The sequence below is a fragment of the Etheostoma spectabile genome, chromosome 6, assembly GCF_008692095.1.
Source record: "Etheostoma spectabile isolate EspeVRDwgs_2016 chromosome 6, UIUC_Espe_1.0, whole genome shotgun sequence".
Taxonomy (NCBI): Eukaryota; Metazoa; Chordata; class Actinopteri; order Perciformes; family Percidae; genus Etheostoma; species Etheostoma spectabile.
The window spans coordinates 16,995,264-17,008,339 of NC_045738.1; the positions used below are offsets into that span (position 1 = coordinate 16,995,264).

General features: G+C 40.3%; 1 protein-coding gene across 2 annotated transcripts in view; it reads left to right on the forward strand.

Annotated features, from left to right (window-relative positions):
* The first annotated feature begins 1,447 nt into the window (after window positions 1-1,447).
* rgl2 (ral guanine nucleotide dissociation stimulator-like 2) overlaps window positions 1,448-13,076 on the forward strand; it is a 30,703-nt gene continuing 19,074 nt past the window's right edge. The window contains exons 1-3 of one of the 2 annotated variants that reach the window (XM_032518102.1): window positions 1,448-1,828; window positions 4,187-4,353; window positions 12,663-12,710. In XM_032518102.1, the coding sequence (XP_032373993.1) occupies window positions 4,195-4,353; window positions 12,663-12,710 (207 nt within the window). In that variant the 5' untranslated portion in view covers window positions 1,448-1,828; window positions 4,187-4,194. Of the gene's footprint in view, window positions 1,829-4,186; window positions 4,354-10,084; window positions 10,334-12,662; window positions 12,711-13,076 lie in introns of those variants that run through there. The other variant, XM_032518103.1, reaches the window with a different exon arrangement.

Genomic DNA, 13,076 nt, shown 5'->3' on the forward strand with positions numbered 1-13,076 from the left:
ATATATATATATATATATATACATATGTTGGATCGGATGCTAACACTTAACAAACTTACTGAAGGGAGATTTTAAAGGCAGGGCTTTTACTTGTAATAGAGTATTTCTACAATGTGGTATTGATAATTTTATTTAAGTAAAAGCTCTGAGTACTTCTTCTGCCTCACAATTTTTTTTTCAAATCTTTGCTTTTTTGTCTTGACATACTGGAGAGTTGTATTTCCTCAGTACTCTAAAAACTAGGATCAGAACATCACTTGTTGGTGATGCAATTTACTCATGCAGTGTGATGAGATGCCACAATCATGGCCTGGCTTTAAAGAGTCCTAAACCAGAAAGGTTAGAAACTAGTATGATCCTATATTAACAGTGAAATGATGTGATTTTGTGTGCATTATATCATGTATGTTTTATCGTGTATTGTGTCTTTTGGGGTTTCTGGCGATTTTCCCTTTGTGTGTCAGTGAAACACACATGATTTCAACTTCCTGTCTGCACATCACGTCACATGATGGCATGTGGTAATTATTTATGGCTGTGGTTACAAACAGTCCCATTTATAACTGCCAGCTGACAGAGGTATGCATCAACAACAGCAGCATGTCTAATCTCAGCCAGTCCTTCTGGCAGAGGCAAACTCTCGCTGATAAGAGCATCAGCTAATTCATCACAGATTGGTCAGAGAGTTAAGCTTGATACTGTTCGGATCAGTGTCAGGAGATGACATGAGACTCAGGGGCACACACAACACACACACACACACACACACACACACACACATTCTTGCAAAGCTTTAGAGTGTGACAGCCACAGAGTGATGACATTTTTACAAAGTGATTTTATTTATTCTGTGGGGGTCTGGGGGGGAAATGCCATTACAGTAACCAAACCACAGTGTAAAAATGTTCCATTTAAAGTAAAAGTCCTGCATGCAAATTTTTTTCAAGTATTTAAGAGTAGCCTGCTCATTGTGCAGAAAAGTACCCCTGTGAGTGTTCTAGTTTTTAACTGGTGAATTTGAACTGTTTACACAACATTTTACTGTTGTAGTTGACTACTGTAAGGTCATAGACTGCATATGGTCAAGGTAAAGTATAGGGCCATTACTGTAATATACAATTTTGCATGATTTAGAAGTAATATAGTTTAAGGTTGGGTATGCAACACGCATGGACCAAGTGTAGGCCTACTAAAATAAAGTTATAAAGTTAACCCCTGGGCTTTTTTTATGTAGTGTTATGGTTACCGTCAGGATTAGGATAGACGAGGTAAAGAGGTTACAGGTTGAAGGTAGGCTACGTCAACGGTAACAGAAAAGCGCGTGTGTATAGCCTACGTCCGTGCGTGCGTACGCTCGAGCCAATCGTGCGGAAATGCGTCTGCGCGTTTCCCTCTTCTGCCCCCTGAAGTCACATTTCCCCGGAGGAGCCCTCACACTCTGTGTAGCACCCAGAGAGACGGTGCTGTTGCCAAAGCGCTGAGTCCACAGCATACAGGAACTGTGACGTCAGAAAGAGAGAGAGAGAGAGGGGAGGGGGGGAAGAGGAGGAGAGGGAGTTTGCAGCTTGGCTGAAGTGCGCTATCAGCTGCTGAAGGCTGGAGAGACGAGCGGTGCGGGGATACTGATAGAGAGGAGAGAGGGTGGGGGCGAGGCGGTGGACGGACACTCTCGCGTCGTAGGCGTCGGTTACGGTCGTTCTGATGGGCGCGACTCTCCTCAGCTGAGCCGGCCACCGATCCAGCAGCACCACAGGCCACCCAATGCTGCCTGAATCCAGCTGACCACAGTTGGACAACCCACATCCTGCGAATGCCACTTTGTCTACAAGTAAGTTGCTTTACGGCTTCACTCACTTCTCTTCCTCTATTTGGTTCATTTGATCACCTTTTTTTGTTTGTTTTGTTTTTTACATTTCCAGGGCCTTCATGTCAGTGTGTGACTCATAGTAGGAAGCAAATTTCACCATTGGTCACTATTGTGGGTTTGAATAGGAGTGTCGGCACGCTCAAACTTTTACAGCCCTCACACTGTCTGGCTTTATCATCCAGCCTACATTGTGACAAGAAGCTATCATTAGGACTGAGCATAACTGTGGCATCACCCAATGGCGGCATTTATTGAGCAGAAAAGTAGCATTATGGGGTGTGACTAAGCTGTAACCTAGTTACAGCTGTACAGTATGGGTTCGTGTTCCTCAGTCATGTGTGCTCTGTTTGCTCTGGTCAGATCCAGTGAATAGCAGGCATTCAGACTTCTGCATGACAGTTGGTCAGGGCATAAACTGCACAGTTTTTGCCTTGTTTTCCCTGCAGGCCTGCGTGCCTCTCCCTCTGTCATGCAGACTGCAAACTAGTATCTTAAGCAATATTATAATGAGCCAAATTACAAAACTACAGCAATGACAAACGATCACGTAGGAGAAATAAGCTTTGCACAAATGCTACAAAGCTGCAGGAGTCCAAAACAAAAGCACAATGGGAAGTTGGGAGTGCCAGCACACTTTTTTGTATCACACTTGAGGCGTTTTAGCTCCTGCTCTTTCTTAACCAGAGCTGTGAGAGCGGATAAGGGGTCCTCAAAGGAAATTTTCACCAGGATGGAAGTGTCAGCAGGCTCTTTAGGGGATTGTTTCTATGGCCTTTCAGTCACAGCAGCCACTTGACAGCCATTTGGCATGTTTTGCTCAGAAAAGTCAAAAGAAACTTTAAAACTTCAACATTCATCAACATGTAATTAGTCCATAGTTGAGGATTTCAATAGCACTCTCTACTGTATCACCTCTCTATCTCTCTCTCTTTCCTATACACCTCTCTTCCTGAAACTGTGTTTACGAGATGTCTATCTTCATGGCCATCCAAATACCAAAGCAAGGAAAGGGAAATGGAAGGAGGGTTGCTATGCAAATCCTGCCCCTGACTGGGGCACTATGAATGTGTTAAACAAATCAACCACGAAATGGCCTCCATGCTACCAATAACTTACTGTAGTGTGTTCCTTTCATTTAAACTGTCTTGAATTGTTACTCAAAGGTTGCTCTTCTGTTTTTGTAAGTCCAACCTGAGCCTGATAAACTGTCCAACGTTGATCTTCAGCAGGTTCAGATAGTTAGCTAGTAACAAATGAAGACTCAAACACTAAAATAAAAACTGGCAATACAATTATTGGCATGGATTGTTGACCTTATCAGACTTTATTGTGATCATTAAAAGTGAATTCTATCCATCTGTTATCTACATACCTCAAAGTTTAGAAATGTATCCATGGAAGTCAGACTGGGGGGGAAAAGGGGACTGAGTACCAGGGCCCTCATGTGAGGAGGGCCCAAAAGATGCTAGAATGAATAGCTTTGGATGCGGGGAAGGGCCCATAAAAATTATCTTTCTACAGGGCCCAGATTTTTGTGCTACGCCCCTGAATGTATCCACTAAGGTAAGGAAAGGCCAGTTTATTGGTACAGGGCCTTTCAACAACAAGGCAATTCAGAGTGCTTTACATAAGACATAAAAAGGCATTAAAGGATAGCATATCAGGCTTAGATAAACTCGTAAATACAATAGAAGAACAGAATGAGGACTGTGGAGTTCGTGCCACATTGCTCAAAGTGAAAACACATTTGAAAGGGATCTTTTTATTGCACCGGTGAACGGCAGGAATGATCCCAGCAAGCAAAACCTGTTTCAGTGTTTATATGGGCAACTGGGTATTGGTTATTAGATATAAAGTAAACAAAAGGCAATGTAAAAGGAATTTAGCATTGAACAAGAGTTAAAATAAGTAGACAATAAAAATAATAAGATAAAAATAAGATTTAATATATTAGTTTCAGATATGTGGTGCATACAAACTGAGCTTCTCCATGTTTCGGTGTGGACGGTTCATAATGTAGGCCTACAGTAGCAGCAGGTTACCAATGTATGTAAACCATTCAGTGAGTTATAAACACTATACATAATAATAACTAGTACTATCTCCTGCTTTCCTGGCCTTAGTGAGTGATTTGGAAGGAGAATAATAGCAAACAGTATAGTAAGCTCAAATGTTACTTTAAAGCGTACTAACACTAACTATAAGAATACTAGTAATAACTAATGATGATAATCCCAATTAGCTCACAAGATGTTTGTCTGAACCGCAGCCAAAGAGACCACCAAACTTATTTTGTCATGTCCTTCCTGTCTGTGGCAGCTGGCACCATGCTCCCCCGTAACATGCGAACTGGAGGTTATGACCTGCCGGGGGTGGAGTCAAGCAACGTGCCTCTCATTGGCTACCGGCCCTTACTGCCTGACAGCGGCACCCCGAGGAACCAATCGAGGAGGGGGAGCGGCAGCGATGAATTGGAAACTTCACAGGTAAGTGTTTTCCTTCTGCCTCGTGTAAAACACAATCCTCATTTTGTCACGTTAGCGTGTCACAGAGTTTAATATGTACTTGATTTCTTAGAGCTTTGAACTCTTTGGGGTGCTCGACAGTTTGAGTACTGACACTCTCCTGCCATCCACTTTAATCGATTTTATTTACGAGAGCTTTTTATTTGTCATGGCTCTCCAAGGCGACACCGCTTACAGCAATTAGGACGGTCCTCTGTGAAACCGTGCACCACACTGAGCTCAACAACCAGTTTCTTGAATAAACAGCAGATGCGGTCGGCTGTTTTTTTATTTTCTTAGAAAACCCTGAGGGAAAAAAGTCAGTGTGATTCAGACTGAAAGAGAGAGATGAATATGGCATATGTGTGTGTGTGTGTGTGTTTAATGTTTTTCCACCAGGGCAACCCAAATGCTACTTTCCAAAAACCGAATAAATTACTCTAGTCCCATCACCATGCCAAAATTGTAATATGCTTAATAATACCAGCCCTAATACTTAGGTTTACTACCAAATATCTGCAAAACAAACAGCATCTCCATTAGCTTTAGCCTTACTTTATGTTTAATGCTAATTAGCAAATGTTAGCATGCTAACATACTAAACTACAATGGGGAACATGGTTAACATTATGCCTGGTTAGCATCAGGATGTTTACATTGTCATTGTTAGCATGTTAGCATGTTAATGTTAGCATTTAGCGTAAACTACCACTGTTGGCTCTCCTCATCTTACTATTTTGTGCCTCCTCATCTCCTCTCTTCTCCGTCCACCTGCATGTGATCCAGAAATTGATTGTGCCATCTGGAAGGATGTCTAACTTCCTAAAATGCAGATCGAGGAGATAGGATTCACAGGTGAATCCTTTTGCAGAAGCCTTTTTGGCATACGTCATGTATAAAAGAAGCATACAGCTGGAATATACAAACCAGGGCAGCTTTGCAACACATTGTAGTTAATTGACGTTGCTTAAAAATGACGTCTCCACAGCGAGCGTCTCATTTTGTTAAATGCCTGTTGCCTCGACTTCTCTCTTCTCGTGTCTCCTCGCTTCCATCACTCGCGTCTCTTCCTCGTGTCTTCGCCCCTCCCAGCGAGAATGTAAGAGAGTGATGCGAGGAAGAGACACAAAGACAAAGGAGCTGAAGCTGAAGGATGGACTAAGATGCAAGGAGAGGAGGCAAGGAAAGGATTCAAGGACGTACAAACTAAGAAATGAGTAAAATAGAGGTGTGTCTCTCACAGCAGCTAGCGTGGCTGTAGACCATTGTGTCTTGTGACATGTTTTCTGCACTCTTCCGCATAAAAGTGTAAGTCCTTTGTTGAGTAAACTTGTAGGAGTTTGTCACTGAAATGCACAGACTCCAGGATAACATCTGTAACATGGACAAAGTTAAACTGAAACTAAACAGGTGAAATTTAGTTAAACAGGGGAATTTCCCACGATCTCTCACCTCTGTTAATGTTTAGAGACTTCACAGATTGGTTCGTGGAGCCATATCAGAAGCTCTTCAGATGGTTGAACTGTACACACAGTTGGAGTGTTGTTTTGGGGCTTTTTCCTGCAAAGTTTTATCTGTCAATGTCTACACATGAGGGCAGGATTTCTTCTCTCTTACAGTGTGTCTGTTCTTCTGCCTCTATGTGGGTAAAGAACCAAAGGAAGATTCAGACAGGCCAGTGTCCATTAGCAAAGTTTATTGCTGTAACTCAATTAACTCATGTGGTAACAAAAAGCTTCAGACCTCAACAGCCATATTGTTAAGAAAACATTTTCCTCGAGTCATGATGACCTACTGACCAACTCTCTTTCCCATGGTTCTTTGGTTTTTCTTAGCAAGGAACTCCATGCAGCTAAAAAAAAGTCTTTCCGAATGAGCAGACTTCTTCCGTGCTGGTGTCACATGGCGGCTGTGGACCTTGTAGTAAATAATATATGTGGCTGTGTGGTGTACACCTGCTCTGCCTACAAACAGTATCCAGTATCACAGGCCGTCTCCACGGACAGCCTGTCGAGTGGAATCCAATATGGCCACTCGTTGATTTTTTAATGAAGGAAACTTGGATGTGTGAGTCAAAATGCATGAAGTGAAAACCTCGAGTGAACAATGAAGCTTCTAGGTGAAAGAAACAAAGTGTGTTTTTAGGTTTAGTTTAACTGATTGAAATGAGAAACAACCCTGTAAAGAATATGGTTAACACAGATAACAGATAATGATGTAATTTACTTGCTTGGTGGTGGATTTCTCTAATCCCAATGCCACATAATGGTTTCAAAGAGCAGACAGCACCTTTAGGATAAACTTGAACACCACCTGTGATGGCCAGATTGTGTTAAAAAAGTATCTAGTTCGTGGAATCTGTTGTCTTATCATGGAGGAGGGTGGAAATGTTTAAAGTTGGGTGGAAATCCCCTGCAGCAAGGTTCCAATGTCGAATATACTAGAAGAGTGGATATGGCTACAACAGCAAATGAATGTGCATTGTTTTGGAAAACCAATCACATAGAGGTGTAATGTTCTGGTGTCCACATACATTAGCTTGCTAGCTCGTCACTGTATATATTCCCATAAAGCCACTTTTGACTGGCAGGAACAAGTTAAAGACTGTTATCTGGACATTTCAGTGGTAATCACTCAGGCAATCAGGCAAAGTTCGAACACCAAAAAGTCAACTATTCCCTACAGATTAACTTGCAGAACATCACAGACTGATGATATCTATCAGTGTAATCACATCCAACTGAGGATTTACTTTTTCTATTGGGGGGAATAGGACAGCTTTGTGCAGAATGTTACTTGTAAGAGAGAGTAGATAACGGGCACCAAGGGATACATAGATGAAAGCATGAGATGAGGAGCAGAGAGAAAGATAGGAAGGAAGGGGTCTGGGTTGTGGACCACTTAAAAAACAATGGTTATGTTTAATAAAGCTTCAGAAGATGTATTTATGACCCCTTGTCCAGTGGAAAGACTTGTGCAGGGTTCTAAAAAAGGGTGGCAGCGGTGTGTGTTGGTTCAAAGTCAAAGTTTTTTTTTTACGAAGCAGAAGCCCAGTATATGAATTTATTTAATGGAAAAGGTTGGAACTGGTTGTATTTTGAGACTGGGGGGATGGAGAGTCAGTTTCCTGCCCGGTGCTTTTCTTGTGCCGTCCAGTTGCCAACATAGTTTTTCAGGAGGAGAGGATGACGCAACCTCGGCTTATGATGGAAGGAGAGGGGAAGAAAAATACCTTCGCAACACGACAGCACGTCCTGCTTCCTGTGTTTGTCTCCACTTATTATCTACTTCCTGCTTGCAGCTGAGGGTTGGGAAACGTTAAGAACAAGGAAAGCTTAGGGCTCTGAAAGAAGATCCCATCTTTGAAAAGAACATAAACAAAGTGTCACATATGGCAACAGCAACATACTGTATGGGAAAAATCAATACTGGTCTTGATAAAACTTAAAACATAACCAAATAACAGCTGCAGAGTCTTTTCTTTACATACCAGAACAAACTCATGCCACCCACTGCAGTGGCCTATAATCATGATGCTTCTCCGCCAGCCTTTGAGACAGCTGAACTCCAAATTACACACATCTATTACGCTTTGAAAAGTTCCTCCACAGAAAAGGCTGGTTCCTCTGACCCAGATTCAGCCTGGTTTCAGAAGGCAAACTCAATTGGCACTCCACTGAATATACTTTTATCTCCAGTACCACACTATATCAGCGCTTTCTGAAATAAGGAAGCGAAGCGAAGGGCTAATTTTCTTTGTGTCTGTGATAAAGACCCATGGGGTCACTTTTAAAGTGCTAAAGGCTATCTCTTTCACGCTTCTATAAGTAAGCAATAAGACTGTGCCTTGGGGGGGAAATCGTACTATATTAAATATAAACAAGCTACATCGAAAGCCCTGTTAACAATCCTTGTTATCTCAGCAAGACTTGTTAGCTCCATGGGGCTGTTACCATGGTGTTAACTGCCTGCACATGCTTCTAGAATAGAATATAATGCCTTTATTGTCATTATACACAAGTGCAGTACCTGTGCAATGAGATTCTACATGTTCCCTGTGTTTTCTGAGTTAGATTTAGCAGAATAATATGTAGAAATGTTCTGCATCGGATTGTATTTGTTCTGTAATTATCTATTGTGTTATTGCTGTATCACCTGCTTTATCTCATTCGGACATAAATATTGGACTACAACAGACAGGACCACTTTGTTTTAAGAAAATTTAAATTTTGTATTTTTCTTGTTTCAGCGCATCCACCATAATGCATAATCCAAGGCTAAATAAAATTGTTGATTGTGTCAATAAGTTTCCATGTACTCAAAATATATTTTACAGGTTGTGTCTTGCATGATAGCTACAGAGAATAATGTCAGACTGTGCAAAAGTTTAAAAGTCAGAGTAAATACTGTTTACTTTGTGTATAGTCTGGCTTTTTAGGATGACTAACGGTCATTAGCAGATGCATGACACCACTAACTGTTCCAGTCCTGGAGTAGTTTGAATAGAATGTCATTTTTTATTTTATATTTTTTTGGGCACATTTTGTACACTTCAGTTTTTTTGTCAGCACTTTAATTCAAACTTTGTAAGCATCTATTCATCTGGAGGACCGGATTTTAAGACATAATTGTATTCTCTGTATATTAAAAAAGGAATGTGAAAGGCGTCGCTCGTAGTGACAAACCTACATAGAATTAAAACCCAACGGCAGCATTTTAGCACGTGTTAGCTCATTGTTTTGGTTTTTAGCAACTTCACTATTTTAAACGTCTCATCATTTTCAACAACCTTGTTTTTCTTTGTTGTTTGAAACACAAAAAACCCTCTGGTAAACTTGCACTATATTACAGACAGATAAAGATAGCAATTAGCTGGTGAACACAGTGGAGCATTTAGTTGCTAACGAGACACATTGTTTTCAGGAGTTGGTGAAGACCAAAACAGAGCTAAAAGGAGAGTGAATATTATACATACAGTGGTCAGGTTGACAGAAACAGAACTCCATGATAAAGCTAATGTTGCTCTGTATATGTTGTTATTGTTAGTATACGTATATGTTAGCTGACACACTAATAAGCTAACTGCTCTTTCACACACACTGCATTTTCACCTAGTTAACGTGGCTTTTCACTCTGCGATGTCATTAGCTCCTTTAAATAAACACAGCGTGCTTCCTGGTTCACTGAACATTTGTTACCTATAGTTACAAGGCTACAGGCCTCTCCCTGCTCAAACAGCTCTCAGGCTTTTGAATAAAAAATACAGTATGCAATTTTTTTTACCTGTTATAAGATGGGATCCTCAATTAATTGTTGTTTTGCTGTAGTGTGTATTAAACAGGATACTCATTCAAACTGGTTTATCTGTAGGCTATGGGAAGGTCATCCAGAAAGACAAAGAGAGCAGAAGAGAGGAGGGGGAGAGATTGAAAGAGAGGGGGTATTGTTCTGGAAATAGCTTCAGGGCTTTGTCTCACAGTGTGTGCATGCATGCATGTGTGCGTGCGTGCGTGCGTGCGTGATTGCAGGGAAGTGCTCATGCATGTGTCTATTGATGAGGGTCTGCATTTGTATAGCAGTGTGTCTGTATGTGTGTCCATGGGTGACTGTGTAAAAAGTGACTCACTGAAAAGGAGTGTTGTGCTATCAGCACCAACATATCCTTTTCTGTGTGTGCAATGGGTGTGCCCAGGTGATGCAGGCTCGCAGGGGCCGGACTTAGCTCCTGCTTCAGGTGTGTCTTTGTGATATAGAGCCGCAAGACGTTGAGAGGCAAATGGTAAAGACATAAAGACACGGATCTAGGTCAACTGACATACACACGGGGAAATAACAGTATCTAAAGAGAAAAAATAGGGTGCAACAGATGAGAGATATTAGAGAAAATGCTATTTGTAGCTTCATCCTGAAGATTTCCAGGAAGCTGAGGGATTGCTCCCTGTCTGGACTTGCAGAGGGAAAGGTAACTTGTGTGACCATTTTTTTTCTGTGTACGTGTTTGTGTGCTTTGGGAGATTTCATTGGAAAGATAGAATTGCATGCAGATTTTGCGTAGAATCAAGCAGAGATAGCAGATAGAGTAACAGGTTTGATACACAGACCATATAATTCAGGGCAGTAGGATCCTTTTTGAATGTAGCAGGCGTCTGCTTGGAGCGTTGACCTTCGATCAAGTCAAGCCAAGGTAATTTGAATAGTGGCTAACATACAGAATGCTTACTACAACTAATTACACCATAGGTTGACAGGGGAGAAAGAAGGACTCAGACCCTTCTGCTGTCTGCATGACTATGTTTCTTGGCTTATATGTGACTTTGAATTTGCATATGAGAAAAGCTTACAAGTCGGTACATGCAAAATGAATGAAAATGTAAGGGAGGGCATTAGCTTTTTTGAGAGTCTGAACAGTCAAATGGGTTTGTAAGATGTTGGGTTTTTGGTGTATTTGTCTTGTTTCCAAGTTGTTGCTCGTGTTTTGTAGTTACGATGAAGTACAATACGTCTTAAGTTGTCTGGATATTTCGCTAGAAAACCAGAAGGACTTCATACACAGTGTGCTGCTCATACATTTTTTATGATGGCAAAAGGTCACAGTTGCCAAAGTGTTAGTGTCAGGAGGAATGTAAAACGATATTGATCGATGTATTACTAAAATGTAAATCTGTGATCTAGATGTAAACAAAATGCTCAGACCCACCCACAACTGACAATTCCCAACATATGACTCATTCTGTGCTACTTTAAGAACTAACACTGAACAACAACTTGATCTGAGGTGTTCATGTTTTTTGATTCTGTTAAAGATTCGTTGAGTAAAACATGTCAATATCAGCTGTGTTTGATTTGCTGAAACGTAGTCAACACTAACACACTGAAATAGTTAACACACGGATGCATAATATTAATGTTGTAGCTGGTACTTCATATGCAGTGAGGTTGCTCATTTTAGTGGTTTCTAACCTGGGATCCAGCCCCTACAAAGGGTCACAACATCAATTAACTTCTTTGGGTCTAAAACATTTATTTAAATAAAATAATCTGTTTAGAGGGAAGTTTAGAGGGGAAATATGTCTTTGGTAGAACTGCTAACAACTCATAGACATCTAAAACAGGCCCTGCCAAAAACAAAAAACACTGGTTTAATCTTTTACAAAATGTATTTTACAAAAAGAAATTGTCTATGAAGTAACTGACAGCTGTCCGATAAATGTAGCACAGTAAAAAGTAGTTGTGAAGTAGAAGTATAAAGTTGTGTACAATGAAATTACTTAAGTGAAGTACCTTAAAACTGTACCTAACTACAGCACTTGAGTAAAAAAAATCTGCCATTGGACTTCAAAGACATTCAAAACATGTGGATTAGAATGTTAATGAAAGCAGTTTTGTGGCATCTGGCTCTTGCCCCTGTGGCTGTTCTGACTTTATTCAAATGTCTCTGCAGTGCTACTGAACTTCTCACACTTCTTCTTACTAATATAGTGCTGAGTCATCGGCTGTCTGCGACATAACATAATAAATGTGTGTCAGTGTGTAGTTGTTAATAAGACTGGGCACCAATGCTGCCAAGTAATTTGGCAAATTATTATTCATTGATTGCACAGGCAGTTTAAGTGGTTTTTAGGCTACAAGAAACCACACACGTATATATAAGTGCATGTTATTAATTAGCATCTATTTTTCTTCTTGCTTGTGGAGTGTTTTTCTGTGGTTTACATGTGTGTGATCGGGAGATACAATGCTGGATTGCACCAACAAGGACGAAACCAAGTTGAGAGATAATCTAAATATAACTTTTATTGCATTGCACCATTTAAACTCTGATTAACCAACCTACTGAAAGATTATTTATGTGTCTAATGATTTATATTATTTTAGATATAATATACGCAAATCTGTGTATGTTGTTATGGCTAATAAGTGCTGAAAATGTGTGTGCTGCACAATATTAATTGACTATTTAATTCAAATTTGGATTCTTTCTTGCATCTTGTGCATACACGGCCCGCAAAGTCCTGAAAGATTACATTTTTAGTTTATCTTTTACGCACAGAATTAAAATGAAAAGTTATCTCCCGAGACTTTTGAGGCCATATATTACACAGTTGAATATTTCATCATTAATAACATTTGCGATGCTTACTTACAACCATTGACTCAGATTAATAACTTAATGATTATATAATGTGTTGCTTTACTGCTAATTCACTCATTTGGTATAATGCTATTTTTTTTATTTTACAACAAATATCTATTTTGTCTTAACGTCTGCTTTGTTTGGTTCCCTTCGTCAGGCAGAGCCCTCACCAATGAAGACCACCTGGTACTGTCCTCTGGAACTGGTAAGTCCAGAGTGTGTTGCACTTTGTACGAGCACAGGATGCTTTGTCTGTGAGCTGATATAAATATAAAATAGAACTGTGTCAAGGACTTTCCCTAAGGCTAATATGGGATCGTTAGAGCGCCATGTAGCATGTGAGAAATTACAACGGCTTGAATAAGTTTACACACCCATGCTAAAAAAAAGAAGAATAAAAAACATCTTTTGGAAATTGAACTTAATGTCTTTTAAGGACCTCAATTTCCTTTGTGAATGAATACTGTATTGTAAATAAACAAATGTTCTTCCTTAAAATACAGGGGCATAAGTACATACACACCTATGTTAAATTCCCATAGAGGCAGGCACATTTTTAGTTTTAAAGGCC